The sequence below is a fragment of the Coregonus lavaretus genome (genome assembly GCF_964263955.1).
Source record: "Coregonus lavaretus genome assembly, chromosome: 3".
Lineage (NCBI taxonomy): Eukaryota > Metazoa > Chordata > Actinopteri > Salmoniformes > Salmonidae > Coregonus > Coregonus lavaretus.
The window spans coordinates 11,585,603-11,602,740 of record NC_139990.1 but is presented as its reverse complement, the minus strand read 5'-3'; the positions used below and the strand labels follow the sequence as shown (position 1 = coordinate 11,602,740).

General features: G+C 44.5%; 2 protein-coding genes across 5 annotated transcripts in view; both read right to left on the bottom strand.

Moving 5' to 3' along the window:
• Positions 1–1,977, bottom strand: part of sdc3 (syndecan 3) — a 36,042-nt gene extending 34,065 nt beyond the window's left edge. The window contains exon 1 of the mRNA XM_084157522.1: positions 1,589–1,977. Within this exon, the coding sequence (XP_084013648.1) occupies positions 1,589–1,648 (60 nt within the window). The 5' untranslated portion in view covers positions 1,649–1,977. The remainder of the gene's footprint in view (positions 1–1,588) is intronic.
• A 3,653-nt stretch (positions 1,978–5,630) lies between these two features.
• Positions 5,631–17,138, bottom strand: part of pum1 (pumilio RNA-binding family member 1) — a 31,208-nt gene continuing 19,700 nt past the window's right edge. For 2 of the 4 annotated variants that reach the window (XM_084158239.1, XM_084158240.1), the window contains exons 13-24: positions 16,559–16,696; positions 15,890–16,093; positions 15,448–15,552; positions 14,972–15,214; positions 14,567–14,834; positions 14,005–14,134; positions 11,631–11,765; positions 10,902–11,039; positions 10,298–10,423; positions 9,930–10,051; positions 8,423–8,615; positions 5,631–8,204 (exon numbers count right to left, since the gene is read on the bottom strand). In XM_084158239.1, coding sequence (XP_084014365.1) covers positions 8,073–8,204; positions 8,423–8,615; positions 9,930–10,051; positions 10,298–10,423; positions 10,902–11,039; positions 11,631–11,765; positions 14,005–14,134; positions 14,567–14,834; positions 14,972–15,214; positions 15,448–15,552; positions 15,890–16,093; positions 16,559–16,696 — 1,934 coding nt within the window. In that variant the 3' untranslated portion in view covers positions 5,631–8,072. The remainder of the gene's footprint in view (positions 8,205–8,422; positions 8,616–9,929; positions 10,052–10,297; positions 10,424–10,901; positions 11,040–11,630; positions 11,766–14,004; positions 14,135–14,566; positions 14,835–14,971; positions 15,215–15,447; positions 15,553–15,889; positions 16,094–16,558; positions 16,697–17,138) is intronic. The other 2 variants (XM_084158241.1, XM_084158242.1) reach the window with 1 other exon arrangement.

Below are 17,138 nucleotides of genomic sequence, written 5' to 3'. Positions count from 1 at the left end.
GCTTTCTTGGGTTAAGGGGATCTACGTACTTTTGTGCGGCTGAATTTTTGGAACAGGACGCAAACGGAGCTCCGTAGCTCCGTTTGTGTACACTGTGAAATCACTGTTGAGAGCCCTTTACTGAGCATTGCTGAGATCACTGATGTGTGTGTGATGTGACCTGTGCCAGCATGAGAAACACACCTGCCTCTGTGTGTGTCATCAGGGTCAGATTAGAGGGAGGTAGGTAGGCCGCCAACAGCACCAACTGACACAGTAATCATTTGTATGTGTGCCAAAGGCTATGGCAGCCAGCGGTACCAGGACGCAGGAGAGGATGGTAACCTCCTAAACCCTGGTCATTCAGCTCTGAGCACCAGACCACCTGGACGCTCTCCCATTAAATAGGCTATTGTAGAGCCGTGGAAATACAAGGGATTCACAAGTTATCACAAGACTAGTTGGACAGCGAAGTCAAACTTGTAGTTTGAGCTCTATACTCCAGCAAAATGAATCCAAGATCACATAGTGAATAAGAGGAAAAGTACAGAATGACCAGGGTTTTGTTTGAGGATATTTTAGGCATTATGTGTTTTACCATTTTAAGACAATAGCACTTTTGCATCCAAGATGGACTGTAGGCTATATGAATACTTGTGTTATCATACTAAGAGCACAAAGAACGATTTCTCCCGGTATGGAGGATAAATTGGTACCGGCTGGTGAGGGGGTGCTGAATGCGCGTGACTCAATGGTTGGTTCCGGGAGACTCGCGCATTCCAAATCAGTTCGCCTCGCGATTCCCGATGACATCATTCCCATTCCTTGCGCACCGCGTTTCACACAGCCCACCCCTTCTTCACCACCACACACACACACACCCTCCGGTTACCAGAGAAGCCCATGGGTTTTTTTACCAATCCTCACCGGACAGGCCCTGTTAACTCCCGGAAATACACGCACGCCACTCACGCACATAAATGGGTCAACCGGCCAGCCGATCAAACACCCCACCGTGTCCCCTCGCCGCAGTAGGCCTACGGCTCGAGCTGATTACCAGGGGATGGTAGTGAGCTCGGGAATCAGACACAACAGAGCAGTTAACCTAATAAAGACAAGTAATAACCTCAATTAGAACGGACCAACTCATTACACACACAACTCCTGAGCTCTCTGTGTGTGTGTGTGTGTGTGTAATTAGTGGGTCCGTTCTAATTGAGGTTTTAGGGGTCTTTATTAGGTTAACTAATCGCGAGGCCTTTCTAAAAAAACATTACCCCCGGTCTCTGAGACACAAAGACCCGATGAGTGACTTGGGCCGCGAGCCAGACACGGGAGTCACGGGCGGCTCGCGACCAAATGTGGGTCGAGTCCAAGATTTACTACCGATCACCGAGTAGCAGACACACACTGCTACTGCTGCCTCATTAACCACGAGCAACACACACAGGCACGCACGCACGCACACACACACTTCAAAGACATAATCTATCAATACCCTATGGCCTATGCTATGGAACCCTAGATCCCGGACCACGTTGTGACATGATACATCCGTAGAAATGGAACAATAGAATGCACAAAGGACCCGGCAGACTAGTGCCCTTACCAGCGCGGAGTGAGCGAGCAGCGCCGCAAGGATAGTCATCAGACACCGCCGCAGCTTCATGCTGTGGCCGGGGGGCGCGAGCCTTTACAGGGGAACAAGCGCTTCTCTCCGTAGGCAGTAGTCTCCAACTTCAGAGTGCACCGCCCCTCCTCGCGAACATCCGTCTGGCTTTTATTAATCCGTATCGGTAAAACACTAAACCGGCGTGTGTCCTTCTTCTCCGGTAATGGTACCAGGCATAAAACGAGTGGAGATTTATTCTTCCTACGATGGAAGCCTTTTCTTTATTTAATTTTGTCCCCCTCTGTTGGACCTTTTGTGCTCAAGACCTGGTAGATATAGCCTACTACCGGGAGACGCCAGACCTCAGCTCTCTCCTCCCCCTCTCTGTCGAAAGCAGGATGTTCCTTATTATGGCGACGCCGCTCGGCCTGGGAGTCTGGCAGAAGGAGTGTGTGTGTGTGTGTGTGTGTGTGTTGGGGGGAATCTCCTCTGGCGGGCGAGGGGAGGATGCCCCCTGCAGCCCCGAATAGGCACCCACTGGCTGTTCCCCGCCTCTCTCACACACACACAAAAGCATTCATACACAGGGTTGGGCGGATTACTTGAAGAAATGAATCCCTTAATGATTACAGTTAGGCCTATATGAAAAAAGTAATCAGTAACGTAATCCTTTGAATTACTCAAAATGAGTAATGCAATCCGATTACTTTTAGACCAGACTTGCCTAATTTAAATTTGTAGCGTTTAAAATAGTTTTATTTAATTTAGTAACATTATTTCCAATCGTGTAAGAACATAGAGATCCTATAATTCACATGTTCTAAGTGTGTGAGCATATAGGCTACACAGGGTTCCAAAATCTTGTCACGGTGGCCTATTCAAACTGGTTGAATGAATAGACACGGCTTCAAAACATTCACACCTGGCCCACTGGTCAATCAAATAAAAAACTAATGTCCGCAACTCTGGTATGCTCCCATGGTGATGTAATCAGACGCACAAAAAAGACAACGTTTCGATCCGAAGACATTTCGATCCGAGTTCGCATCGAAACGTTGTCTTTTTTGGGCATCTGATTAAATCACCATTGGAGCACAGCCTACCAGAGTTGCCGACATTCCTTTTTTCCTTGACGTTCTTCTGTCCTGCACCTGATAAATTGGATATGCACTTGTTGTTTCTCTTTTGCACTGGTCAATCACACAATTGCCTGTATTCCATAAAGCTCCTGCCTTGCTTGCTGCTTTGCAGACTATTTAGACACTTTTGTACGCTGCAACCTGGACTCAGGGGTAGATGTAACATAGTAAACGTAAATCCGGGGTACTCCAATTAGTATATTATTTTTCGTATGGTATGTATTAATTTGTAGCTGTCCATCATCCATTTTGTATAAGATATCAATTTCAATTTGTCTGATATGTAACGAATTTTCTAATTGTATGATATGTTACGAATTCAAATTTGTTGTGACTAATGATAGCTAGGTGGCTAACGCTAATGTCAGCTAGGTGGCTAACGTTAACTATGCTAGGGTTAGGTTAAGTAGTTGCAAAGTAGCTAAAAAGTAGTGAGTAGTTGCAAAGTTGTTAAAATGCTAAAGTTGTCCGTGATGAGATTTAAACACGCAATCTTTGGGTTGCTAGACGTTTGCGTTATATGTTTTTGCCTTAAGTAACCTTCTGTCTTATGGAAGTATACTAAAGTTAACATATCATTCTATTTTGAGTGCCCGATTTACGTTTACTATGTTACTTCTAGTCTATGACACCAGGCTGCACCTTCGCTCTCATCCTCCTGTGCTCCCCGAGTAGGCCTGGCAGAACATAACATTAGCCAATGTAATATGACAGCAGAAAAATTATGTAGGCAAATGAATCTCTATTGAAAAAAATTCTGAAAACTCGGGAGCCCTATTTAGGCAGTAAAATATAACAACAATAGCCTAATTGTCAAACCCAAAATCCATGACAATCACTGGTTTAGGTTGCACATCAAAATATCTTGAATCATGCATTCATGCTTGGATTAAACCATGTATTTAATCATACTATCTCAGTAGCAGGCCTACACTTCTTAATAAAGCACACTGAATGACTTTATAAGATTATTTCTCATTTGTTCTATTGTGTGACCTACAATAAGAAGCCATCGACCCTTGATGTCCCCTGTAGCTCAGTTGGTAGAGCATGGCGCTTGCAACGCCAGGGTTGTGGGTTCGTTTCCCACGGGGGGCCAGTATGAAAATGTATGCACTCACTAACTGTAAATCGCTCTGGATAAGAGCGTCTGCTAAATGACAAAAAAATAAAAAAGGGTGATCAGCAAGACAACAGAATCTTGATGAGTGGTGAGACTTGAGGGTGCACTAAATGATGGCATTGCTGAGAAGGTTTCATCAAATATTCCTCTTGATAAAGTAATCCTAAATGTAATCAGCTGTTTTTAAGAATATAACTATAATCCGATTACTTATACATATATAAATATATACCTAATCCCCATTACGTGTAATCTTTTACTACCCAACCCTGCATACAAACACACACTTCCCAGTGAAAAAACACCGGGGCAGGGCACGTTCCACACTGCAGGGCGCATGGGTGCAACTCCAGGTTACCGGGGGTGTGTCTGTGTTCACTGCTCAGTGGGTCTCCGGTGTTCTCGAAACCACTCCATTTTTATTTTATTTTACCTTTATTTAACTAGGCAAGTCAGTTAAGAACAAATTCTTATTTACAATGACGGCCTACACCGGTCAAACCCGGACGACGCTGGGCCAATTGTGCGCCGCCCTATGGCGGTCTGGTGAACAGCCTAGGCTACTGGCCCCGTTTTCCAACCGAATAATAACTTGAGCCTTATGCCGCGTTCAAAACAACTGGGAACTCTGAAAAAAACGAGCTCCGACTAGGAAAAATTATTTTGAACGGTCATCCAACTCGGAATTCCAAGTCGGGAACTCCTGCCTCTTTCTAAAGCGCCGACCTGAAGATCACTGACTTCATGATTTTACCTCGTTTTCCCCCCCCAGAGTTCCCAGTTCTCTTGAAAGCACCATTAGGCCAACCGGAGTCAGAGGGCTTTCACACCAACATGACCGCTGATTCTACAGTAAAAGTAAACTGGGTCGCGTAAACAGGCACGGGAAAAATGTTTTGAAACGTTTAACTGAACTTGAAGGTCAGTCAACAGTCAATTTCGATGTTCAAAATGTTTTTCTATGTTGTTGCTTAGGCTACTCTACTACTGAATATGACCCTGCGTTCTTTTCCCATTCCATCATACTGAGGTGAGATCCTATTATTGGGCATGTGAGGGCACGTTCCCATGAGAAGTATCACTCTCCCGCCATTTTCTCACCTGTCCTTTGTTTACAGGACAGTTCAGCAGCTGAAGGAAAGGATAATGACACTTTCTATTAACTACAGGAGTGTCTTTTGATGTAATGGTTTGGTTTTTAAATATTTAACAAATAAAATGGTACAAATGGCAACAAGCTGAACTACACATAATTTACAATGAAATAATATTTGAAGAAGGAGGTATTACAAAACACCATAATTATATAAATATGTATTTCCTGATCCATTACCCTAATAAAAACTTGATAAAAATTATCAGATTGTTGGTTTATTTGGTGGTTGTATAAACTATACCAGTCTATGAAAAGCTGTTCCCTTCTTGGAGAACAATACAACTATACTTATTTTATAGGGTTCAAGGTTCGTACTGTTTTATAAGTACATTGGCTAATCTAATCACTCTGCAGTGAGAAGGCTATAGATGTGCTCATAAATGATCAAACCAATCAAACATCCTAAATGTAGCTAGCTAGGTGACAACCACATATCAGCCATTGTTTAAAACTTTCCTCAAAGCAGTTATCAGTTCTCTCAGCTCAAGTAAGAAAAGACAAGTGATATACTTTGCATCTCCCTCACTCCATTCTTAGGTGTGGTGAGGGGGGATTATCAAATCCCATCTAACACTGCTCTGTGTGTTACCCAACACAAATGAGACACACAGACAAACAAAAACCACTCTAAATGACACTTCAAATTTTGAGTGTTTTTTTGTTCAGTTTTGTTTCAAAATAAAGACTCACACATCATTGTTTAGAGAGACAATCTACAACAGGAGTTACAAAAAATAGTTGCCCAGGCAATAAACATACACAGGTTTCTGTTATAACTATACACATTATGGTTACAGGTGGTGCTCCTATTCATATACACAAGGCTCGGTGCCCCAAATGTACACCACGTCGCTGCCGTCTGCCACAATGGTAATCATGGTTACAGAGGGCAAGACAGGCGACACCCGGTCTTTACCGGGGGACATGGAGATATATGATATGATACATCACTTTTACAGGACTATTATAGGTCAAAAAACAAAAACACACCACTCCTCTTTTCTGTACAACCCATGGTTTCACTCTACCCCCCCTGAGAGAGGAGGGGGGGAATGGGCGGATAGAGGGGTTTGAGGTAGACTCAGAGATGACAGTACACAGTGGAGCTACTTCCTTCTTCGAGACATAACAACACAATTAATATATCATGCCTCAAGAGAAGAGCCAATAGTGATAGTCTTGGCAGATTTGAAATAGGTCATTGTTGATGTCTGCAAGCAGGAAGTCACTCCATTGTGTACGATGTCATATCACAGCGTCAACCTTTAAACTCATACCCCCTCACCCCCCTCCCCTCAGCATTCCTATAAAATATCTAAAAAACAAATACAGCTTCATGTTAAAGCAGACATGACTACTACTAACAGTGTGTCCCCTGTGGTGGTAACAACCCCCAAACTACAATGCAAACGTCTTGCGTGTTCCGTAAGCGTAATGTTTTTTGACTGCTACACAAGAGGTGGAAACCACTTTATCAGTTGTTTACACTTCAGTCAGACGCCACGTCTCTCTCTGCGTTTTAAATAGACTTGAAGTATAAAAAGACTCGCTTCACAACTGACGTGTTGGTGTAGCACGTCTCGTTGATTTCACTGGATTTGTTTCATCTGTGGCTTAAGGATGTTTAGTAAACGGACACGCCACGTTTGCAGTGTAATTCGGTGGTTGGGGAGGAGGTGGTATAGTTCAGGGGTAGGGGAGGTGTAGTTCAGGGGTTGGGGAGGAGGTGGTGAATTCTATTGAAGCAGTGCGTAGAAGGTCAAACCAGAGCGTTGGGGGGGGGGGGGGGGGGGGGGCTTTATACAAGTACTACGCAGTATAGAAAGGGCTTTTCAAAACAAAAAATTGATATTACAATTTACAATATACAACAACTCATATGTCACAACCAAGGAGGTGAGAATATACACTGAAATGCACAAGAGTTTTTCTAAGATGTGTTTTATGCGTGAGTTTTTTTTTTTTTTTATATAGTCTGATACCAAAAAGGGTGGTAAATCACTTTTACATTACAAGGGTTTACAAATGTACAATTATACAGTCAGAAATGTGTGTTCACTACTAGGATACATTATAGATACAGATTCAACATCAAAAACCAGAAAAACTACAAAGTATATATATATATATATATATATGCAAAGGTCTACACCAAGTATACACGCTATATATAGAAGCAAGACCGGAAACTAATCTCCCATGCTAAATGATCTGTGTGCTGGTAAGCTCATGGCGTGCGTGTGTGTGTGGTGAGTAGCATGTGTGTGTGGTGTGCGTGTCTGTTATTGTACGGTGTGTGTGACTGATTTGGTGACGACGTCAGACAAATTAAATACGTTCGTTCCATCCCATAGTAGCGATAGGACATAGAAGTGTGTGGCCCGCAGCAGTAGCAAAAAAGTTAAATGATTCTAATTTATTTAAAAGACGAATAAAGGAAAACAAAAAAAGGGAGAAGGAATGGAGGGGTGGGACGCATCTCACCTCCCCCTCACCCCTCTGCCTCCCCCTAAACAGCTCCACTATAGCAGAGTAGGGCTTGGGTTGGGGGAGGGGCTAAATTAACCAAGGCTTCCTGTTTAGACAGGCCACTCCCAATGGGCTACCATGGGGATAAGAGTGAGCAGGAGGGGTTGGAGTAGGTAAAGAGGGTTCTACATATCATCATTGGGGGGTAGGATAGTAGTTTACATTATCTCATTAGGAGGGGAATAAAGGGGAGGAGGGGGTATAGGGTTTAGGGTGTAAGGGTGTCAGGAATAATGGGGTAAATATGGATAGTAGTTTACATGATGCCATTAGGCGGGCCACTCCGTTCTTCATGTAGGGTATAGGCCAGGGGTTATGGTACAGAAGACAAGACATTCCAATAAAACTTCAGCTGTGCACAGAGGGTGGCCGTCCTTTATGTTGAATGGCCACCATTCCTCGACACCCAGCAGGTGATCTACTGCACACGGCTGACGTTCCTGTTGGTCCGTCTTGTCCTTAAGGGTTAGGGTGTAAGGGTGTAAGAGTTAGGGTGTAAGGGTGTAAGGAATAAGGGGGTGTAGGGGTAGTAGTTTACATGATGCCATTGGGAGGGCCACAGAGAGGACCCAGGTCTACTCCATTCTTCATGTAGTATTTCTCCAGCTTAGCCAGGATGTGTTTGCCATACGTATACTTCCTCAGGGTGGAGATGTGGGGCCGGATCTGATGGGGCGAGAAGGGGAGAAATACGTACACACACAAACAATTGCATACCATTTATACATATATTTTTAGAGCTTTGAGATAACACTAATGAAAAAGCGCTATACAAAATAAATGTATAATTTATTATATTCCCTCTCTTTACGTCGCTCACACACAAACAAACTGCTTCTCTCTTTCTCTCAAACACACACTGTTTCACACAAACAGGTCCCAACCTTGTGCATGACGATCTTCCTCTGTGTTGGTTCGGCCACATCAATCATCTTCTGAACCACGTAGTTGGCGTACTGGTCCTTCATCATGGTGTACAAGGCACTGTGGGGCCCCTCCGTCAGGCTACACACCTCGTCTATCAACACGGCCCGCTCTGCACGCGACGCATGGCTCACACACTTCTCCACCACGTTACTGCAGAGAGTAAGGCTGGGTTAGCCACTGATTCTGCATGGCCTTTTGCGGTCTAGGCCAGGTTAACTGTAACTTTGTGACAACCGCGGCTATAAAAAGGGTTTATTAACAATGTTCCCTATATGCTGCGCGTGGGCATGCAGCTCTCCCGGGACTGTCGCGCAGAATAAATATCAGCCCGCGCAGAGAAGCACGAGACTAGACTTCACTCAACTTTCTAGTTTTCCCCTTTAGTTAACACTATCAACGTTTCCCCTCTACTGTGGGAATTGTGATCGAATCAACTCAATATTAGCCACTTTCAATGCAACATACCGAAACAAAACGAACTGTGCAAGATATTTTATTTTAGGCAGAGCGCATTGGATGTAGGATTCTATTGCATTGACAAGCATGACTCAGGCCCATACTCTACACAGACTGGTGTGCCAAACCAATCAGAGCTGCAGTAGGCCTATATGCAAATAGACCATTGCCATATATGGATCTGTGCCGTTCACTATGAGCTGGACTGTTACAGCATGAGTGGCCGTGAGTAGATTAGCTTGTTTTAAGATCAAAGTGAGAGCTGCATGTAGCCACGTGTGCACATTTGTTCATATTCTTTGCTATTAAGTGAGTTATTAGCCCAGTTATAGCTAATTTCTAGTCAGCAATGGGGGAGTGGTTGCTTCCTACAAGAGCACAAAACGTATGCATTTCTAGCCATCTTTGAAAAGCAAGTCAAGTAAATTGCCCCTTTTAAGACAGAAAAAAAGCTATGTTGTATTTTGAGACAGGCTTGAGTAGCCAATAGGCAGAGGGTAGCATCATTGTCTGATTCTCTGTGATAATGGTATGGGAATAATAATACATTTTATTTTGTAAAGTGGTTTCTTGCATCAAACATGTTCAGTCACCTCCTTGTCTGAAGGACTAGTGGATAAACAGGTTAATGTCAAGCCCTGCATGTTGTTTTCAAAAGTCTCCTGGAATGGAGGCCTACATTGAACACCACACATTGGCTGCTACTGTAGGCTGAATGATAGAACATCTATATCCATGTTAAAATGTTATGGGATGCATTTTCTCCATTGTTTTTGATGGTAGGCCACTCTGGTAGGCCTACATTATGATCAAATAGCCACAGTACCCTACATGGCCAATGTTATAACTGTAACTTAAAGTGGGTACAGCCTCAGTGTTCACAGTAAATGCGCACCAGAAGTTGCACATAATTTTCTAACATTCAAGCTTGTGCTCAGCAGACTTGAAATTTGTTCAATGCCGAAAAAATTATAAACCAATGTGATTGATTGATGTGCGAGTGTGTACCTGGCGAACTTGTGTTGGCTGAGCCCCAGAACGTTTCCTCTGATCTCAGCTACTATCTTACTCTTATCCTCCGCTCTGCCGTGTTCTAACACATGCTGGATCACATAGTTACCATATTGGTCCTGGACAGACAGACAGACAGAGAGACAGACAGAGAGAGAGAGAGAAACAGTTACACACTGAGTTTTGCATTTACGTTAGCTACATGACAAGGCTGAACATTTGTTTCAAGCAGTTTCAAATTCTAGAAGTTTCAGCCTTAAACACAATACAGAATGTCAGTGTAATGACAACGTCCTGATCTGGACATCAGCAGATGCAACAAAATGTCTGGTCAAACCGGTGGTGTGCGCATCTCTGTGTTTTACCTGCACCAGTTGTTCAGTGTGTTGGTGCAGCTCCTCCAGAATGGGCAGGGTCTGGTCTGGAAGGCAGTGTTCTAGAATACGCTGGATCACTCTACAGCCGTAGGGGTGGGTGGAGAGGGCAAACACCTGCAGACACACACACACACGTTATACACCGGCACACACACACCTTAACACACCTTAAATCTCTGATGACTCATTCACACACCCACCACCCACACACTCCAGTGAAAGACTGATACAAGCCAATTCCCGATGACCTACTTAACCATTTAGACAAACAATCACTAACATTTACACAACTAGCTGTCTGATGTGTGGGAATGTAAAACACAGGAATGTGGAAATTGATACAATTGAAAAATCCAAGAGCCCAATCCAATACAGACAATCTTTGTGTGTGCTGAAAAATTACTCACTCTCCCACAGTCAGCTAAGCACAGGCACAATAATCTCTTTACAAACACACTCTTTATGATCATTTTGACATGTAGCCAGTGGATGGAAGATGGCTGCCACTGGGCTGCTGTTGCCATTACCATGGTGACCCACCTGTCCCCTGCAGGCGATGATGATGGTGTGTGTGTGTGTTCGCGTCACCTACCTGTCCCTTGAAGGCGTCTATGATGAAGTGTAGTGCGTGGGGCTGAACACACTCAATACACTTCTGCACCACGTGGTTCCCGTTCTGATCCTTCACACACTTCAACACATGGCCGTCCAGCTCCCGCACCATCTCACTCTGCAACACACACACACACACACACAGGGTTAGAGATAGATAAACACACCAACGCACACAGTCTACAGTTGCTCTTTGCTTGGAGGTTCCTCATACATAGACATGGACGATGTGCACACACTCGGCAGACTCTTATCTCCCTCACTAACTTTAAGCATCAGTTGTCAGAGCACCTTACCGATCACTGCACCTGTACACAGCCCATCTGAAATTAGCCCACCCAACTACCTCATCCCCATATTGTTATTTATTTTGCTAATTTGCACCCCAGTATCTCTATTTTCACATCATCTCTTGCACATCTATCATTCCAGTGTTAATACTAATTGTAATTATTTTGTACTATAGCCTATTTATTGCCTTACCTCCATAACTTGCTACATTTGCACACACTGTATATATTTTTTCTGTTGTATTTTCGACTTTCTGTTTTGTTTTACCCCATATGTAACTCTGTGTTGTTGTTTTTATCGCACTGCTTTGCTTGATCTTGGCCAGGTCGCAGTTGTAAATGAGAACTTGTTCTCAACTGGCTTACCTGGTTAAATAAAGGTTAAATAAAAAAAATAAAAAATAAAGTACAATACGTACTATAACTTGTTGGTCTGAGGGGATGAACTCCAGGGCCTTCTGTATGACTCTACAGCCGTACATTTGCAGGGCCAGAGACAAGACATGACCCCTGATCCTCTCTGCTAGAGCCAGCTTTTGGTCCAGACTGCCAAACTACACAAACAGAGAGAGAGGGGGAGAAGAGAGAGAACAGTTAACACACACACTTTTTGATGATGTACAGTGCCTTCAGAAAGTATTCACACCCCTTGACTTTTTCCCATATTGTTGTGTTACAGCCTGAATTCAAAATTGATTAAATTGAGATGTGTCACTGACCTACACACAATACCCCATTATGTCAAAGTGGAATTATGTTTTTAGAAATGTTTACAAATGAATTACAAATGAAAAGCTGAAATGTCTTGAGTCAATAAGTATTCAACCCCTTTGTTATGGCAAGCCTAAATAAGTTCAGGAATAAAAATGTGTTTAACAAGTCACATAATAAGTTGCATGGACTCACTCTGTGTGCTTAATATAATTTTTTCAATGACTACCTAACCTCTGTACCCCACACATGCAATTATCTGTAAGGTCCCTAAGTCAAGCAGTGAATTTCAAACACAGATTCAACCACAGACCAGGGAGGTTTTCCAATGCCTCGCAAAGAAGAGCACCTATTGGTAGATGGGTAAAAATACAAAAAGCAGACATTGAATATCGCTTTGAGCATGATGAAGTTATTAATTACACTTTGGATGGTGTATCAATAGACCCAAAGATGCAGGCGTCCTTCCTAACTCAGTTGCCGGAGAGGAAGGAAACCACCCAGGGATTTTACCATGAGGCAATGGTGATTTTAAAACAGTTACAGAGGCCTCTTGTGTGGCGCAGCGGTCTAAGGCACTGCATCGCAGTGCTAGAGGCGTCACTACAGATCCGGGTTTGATCTCGGGCTGTGTTGCAGCCAGCCGCAACCGGGAGACCCATGAGGCGGCGCACAATTGGCCCAGCGTTATCCGGGTCAGGGGAGGGTTTGGCCGGCCGGGATGTCCTTTTCCCATCGCGCTCTAGCGACTCCTGTGGCGGGCCGGGCGAATGCACGCTGACACGGTCGCCAGTTGGACGGTGTTTCCTCCGACACATTGGTGCGGCTGGCTTCCGGGTTAAGCGAGCAGTGTGTCAAGAAGCAGTGCGGCTTGGCAGGGTCGTGTTTCGGAGGACGCATGGCTCTCGACCGTCGCCTCTCCCGAGTCCGTATGGGGGTTACAGCGATGGGACAAGACTGTAACTACCAATTGGATATCACGAAATTGGGGGGAAAAAGGGGGGTAAAAATGTATAAATAAATAAAACTGTTAAGAGTTTAATGTCTGATAGGAGAAAACTGAGGATGGATCAACAACATTGTAGTTACTCCACAATACTAACCTAAATGACAGAGTGAAAAGAAGAAAGACTGTAAAGAACAAAAATATACCAAAATATGCATCCTGTTTGCAATAACGCACTAAAATAATACTGCAAAAAAATTTGCCAAAGAAATTAACTTCATGTCCTGAATACCACTCTTCATATTTTCAAGCATGGTGGCGGCTGCATATGGGTATGCTTGTCATCGGCAAGGACTAAGAAATTTGTTAGGACAAAAATAAACAATAGAGCTAAGCACGGGCAAAATCCTAGAGGAAAAGCAGGTTCAGTCTGCTTTCCAACAGACACGGAGACCTTTCAGCAGGACAATAACCTAAAACACAAGGCCAAATATACACTGGAGTTGCTTACCAAGACGACATTGAATGTTCCTGAGTGGCATAGTTACAGTTTTGACTTAAATCTGCTAGAAAATCTATGGCAAGACTTGAAAATGGCTGTCTAGCAATGATCAACAACCAACTTGACAGAGCTTGAAGAATTTAAAAAATAATAAAATGGGCAAATATTGTACAATCCAGGTGTGCAAAGTGCTTACAGAGACTTACCCAGAAAGACTCACAGCTGTAATCGCTGCTAACAGCGATTCTTAAATGTATTGACTCAGGGGTGTGAATACTTATGTGAACAAGATATTTCTATATTTCATTTTCAATACATTTTAAAATTATTTCTAAAAACATGTTTTCACTTTGCCATTATGGGGTAGTGTGTAGAAAAAAAAATCTATTAATTTTGAATTCAGGCTTTAACAACAAAATGGGGAATAAGTCAATGAATACTTTCTGAAGGCACTGTAGCGGTCAAAACACACAATTTACACACAGAGACAGGCCTGTTAGAAATCAACCCCCCCCCCCCCCATACACACACACACAACTCAAAGAACTTCTGGATTAGGTACCTGGCAAAAAAACACACAAATTGCTCACACACACACAGACGGGTCTGATACAATCATAATGTGTTCACAAACCTCAAAGAACTTCTGGATGACGTAGTTTCCGAAGACATCGACCATGAGTTGATAGGCAGCCTGGAGGATCTCACTAAAGACCAGCTGACGCTCTGCTGAGCTGGCCCTCTCCAACTTCAACTGGATAAACCTGGAGAGGGGAGAGTTATTTTCATTATCATCTTTGATTCAACATGTTCCTATATATCTGCATTGGCAATGTAAGCTCCAAAACGTTCCATGCCAATAAAGTGTATTGAATTGCATTGAGGGGGGTGAGAAGAAAGAATGGGGTGAGAAATAAGGAGAGGGGGAGGAAAGAGAGAGACAGGAGATAGGGATGAGGAGAGAGATGAAAGACATGAAAGAGAGGGATTGACACCACAGTTTATAAATAGAACATTCCAGTTCTAAAAGTCTGCCTCCCCTCACGTAGGTAGGCCCAGCATCCAAGCAGACAACATCTGGAGTCAATCAATGAGGATAAGACAGTAGGTCTATGTTTCGGTACTAGTGTTTGGTACTGGACAGGGGTGATGAGATTAGGGCTGAGAGATTATTTGTGCTGTCTACGTCTCTCTACCTGCTGCCATGCTGGTCCTGGCTGAACTCCATGATGTGCCCAGCAATCTCTCTCAGCTGCAGGTTGGGGTAGCGGTTATTCCGGAAGTCTTCCAGGAGCCGGCTCCGCCCTGACGGCATCACGTCCGACATTCCGTAGCGTAGCCGTGACGACGGGAAGAGCTGGCTGCTGGGAGAGAAGAGTGATGAGCCAGAACTGGCGCTGCGATACTTCGCCTCCGCACCCGGAGCAGCAGAGATGAAACGACCGCTGCCATTGGTCAGACCTCCTGGGGGAGGGGTCAGAGAGGAGTGATGTTAGTACTGATTGGATAACATAATAATAACAATGATAGAATGTTATAATAACACTAACTCCAAAAATACAATGCAAGTTTTATGTCAGCATGTAGACTTCGTCACTCACCCAGGTTGAGGTTGGATGAGGAGCTGTGATTGGACAGAGAGGGGGGTGGGGTTAGGGAATGGGAGGGGCCTTGGTTGGGCAGGGGCATTCCAACAGGCCCGGGGGAGGAGCTAAAGCCCAGGGTTCCGTTGTAGAACCCCCCATGGCCAATGGGAGTGAGACTCGACTGTGTGCGTTTGTACAGGTCACTACTGCCGGTCAGAGAGTCACGACGAGAACCACTGCCACCGCTGGAGTTAGCCACTGGAGGGAGACAGAGAGACCATTAAAACACACACACACACACACACACACACACTGCTGTCACTATAGTTGGCAAGTAGAGGGAGTTATACACACAGACACAGAGGACAGCAGGCTACAGATAGTTAAACAGAGTGAGAAGCCTCTCCATCCAGTCTACTGAGTACCAGCCTTGGGTTGCACATGGAGAGAGGGAGAGAGATTTGAGACAATAAAACATCACACACACACACCTGCTGTCCCAAAGCCTCCTAGCGTAGCTCCCAACGTTGCTCCCAGTGAAGAGTTGCTCTGACCAAAGCCCAGAGAGGCGGAGACAGGGCCTGGCTGGGCGGAGCCTGTAGAGAAAAGAACATATCACCTTCGTTATCTTGGAATCTAAATGGTAAATTAAATAATATTTGCACACACATTTTGGCCACGTTCCAGGCTGACTACATTGCAGACGCCTGTTAGATCTCACGTCTGAATAGGTATTTGACATATCAACTAAACACATTATGATATAGGAATATCAAATCAAATCAAATTTTATTGGTCACATGCGCCGAATACAACAGTGAAATGCTTAGAGAGAGAGAGGACAATGAAACAGCATGCAACCATTGCAATGGCTGCAATGTAGTTAGTCTGGAACACAACATCTGTCAAGTCACCCGTTTTGTTTTCACTCACAGTACGTTGTTTGGCTACCTTGAGAGAAGAGGGAGGAGCTTTGGGAGGAGTTGCTGAGAGAGGAGGATCCATAAAAGGAGTTTCCTGACATAGCCCCTCCCCCCTGCTGCTGAGGCTGCTGGGATTGCATGCCTCGGAACTGACCATTGGCCCCACCTCCCATACCGCCATTAGCCCCACCACCTGCAGCTGCTGCAGCCGCCACTGGAGAGGGAGAGAGAGAGAGGCAGAGCGAGAGAGAGAGAGAGGGAGTGGGGGGGGGAGAGAGAGAGAGGTAGAAGAGAGAGACAGAGAGGTAGAAGAGAGAGATGGAGAGAGAGAGAGACGGAGAGAGAGAGGACAGAGAGAGAGAGAGGACAGAGAGAGAGAGAGGACAGAGAGAGAGAGAGGACAGAGAGAGAGAGAGGACAGAGAGAGAGAGAGGACAGAGAGAGAGAGAGGACAGAGAGAGAGAGGACAGAGAGAGAGAGGACAGAGAGAGAGAGGACAGAGAGAGAGAGAGGACAGAGAGAGAGAGAGGACAGAGAGGACAGAGAGAGAGGAATAAAGCGTCATAAGGGAGTGAGAGTTTGATGGGCTGAAGAAGTGATGGAGAGATACTGTATTAGGGTGATTGAGTGATAGTAATGCGTGAGATGGAGTGATAGTGTAAATGGAGGAGTGTGTTACCTGCTTGTGCAGCGGATGGAGAGATAATAACAGAGCCTGCGGGGGCCATGAGGCGTACGGGTCCGCCCCTAGATCCTGTGTTGACCACTAGCGCCCCCGTCTGGTCATAGTAGGCAGCTGGAGCCAGCATGGGATAGCCTGCAGAGAGAAACACATGGGTTAGACCAGCGTTTCCCAAACTCGGTCCTCGGGACCCGAAAGGGTGCACGTTTTGTTTTTGCCCTAACACTACACAGCTTGATGAACCCTTGGGGTCCTGAGGACCGTGTTTGGGAAACAGTGGGTTAGACGTGTGTGTGTGTCAGGGATTCCGTAAACCGGTAATTGCCGGCTTTTGGCCAATACAAAAATGAAAAGCGGTAAGTAAAATTGTTGTTGGCCAAATTGACCGGGAGAAGAAAAAAAACAATCCCATTGCTAAATAATGCTTCTTAATTAATTGATGGAAATACCAGTCAATGGAAATACATTTGACAGTCATGCTTATCGGTCTAAAGGTTGATTTGCATAATTTTGTGGAATGAAATTAGAGCGTGTGCATTTTCCTTAGTAGTCTATTTTATCACACACGCACAGCCTA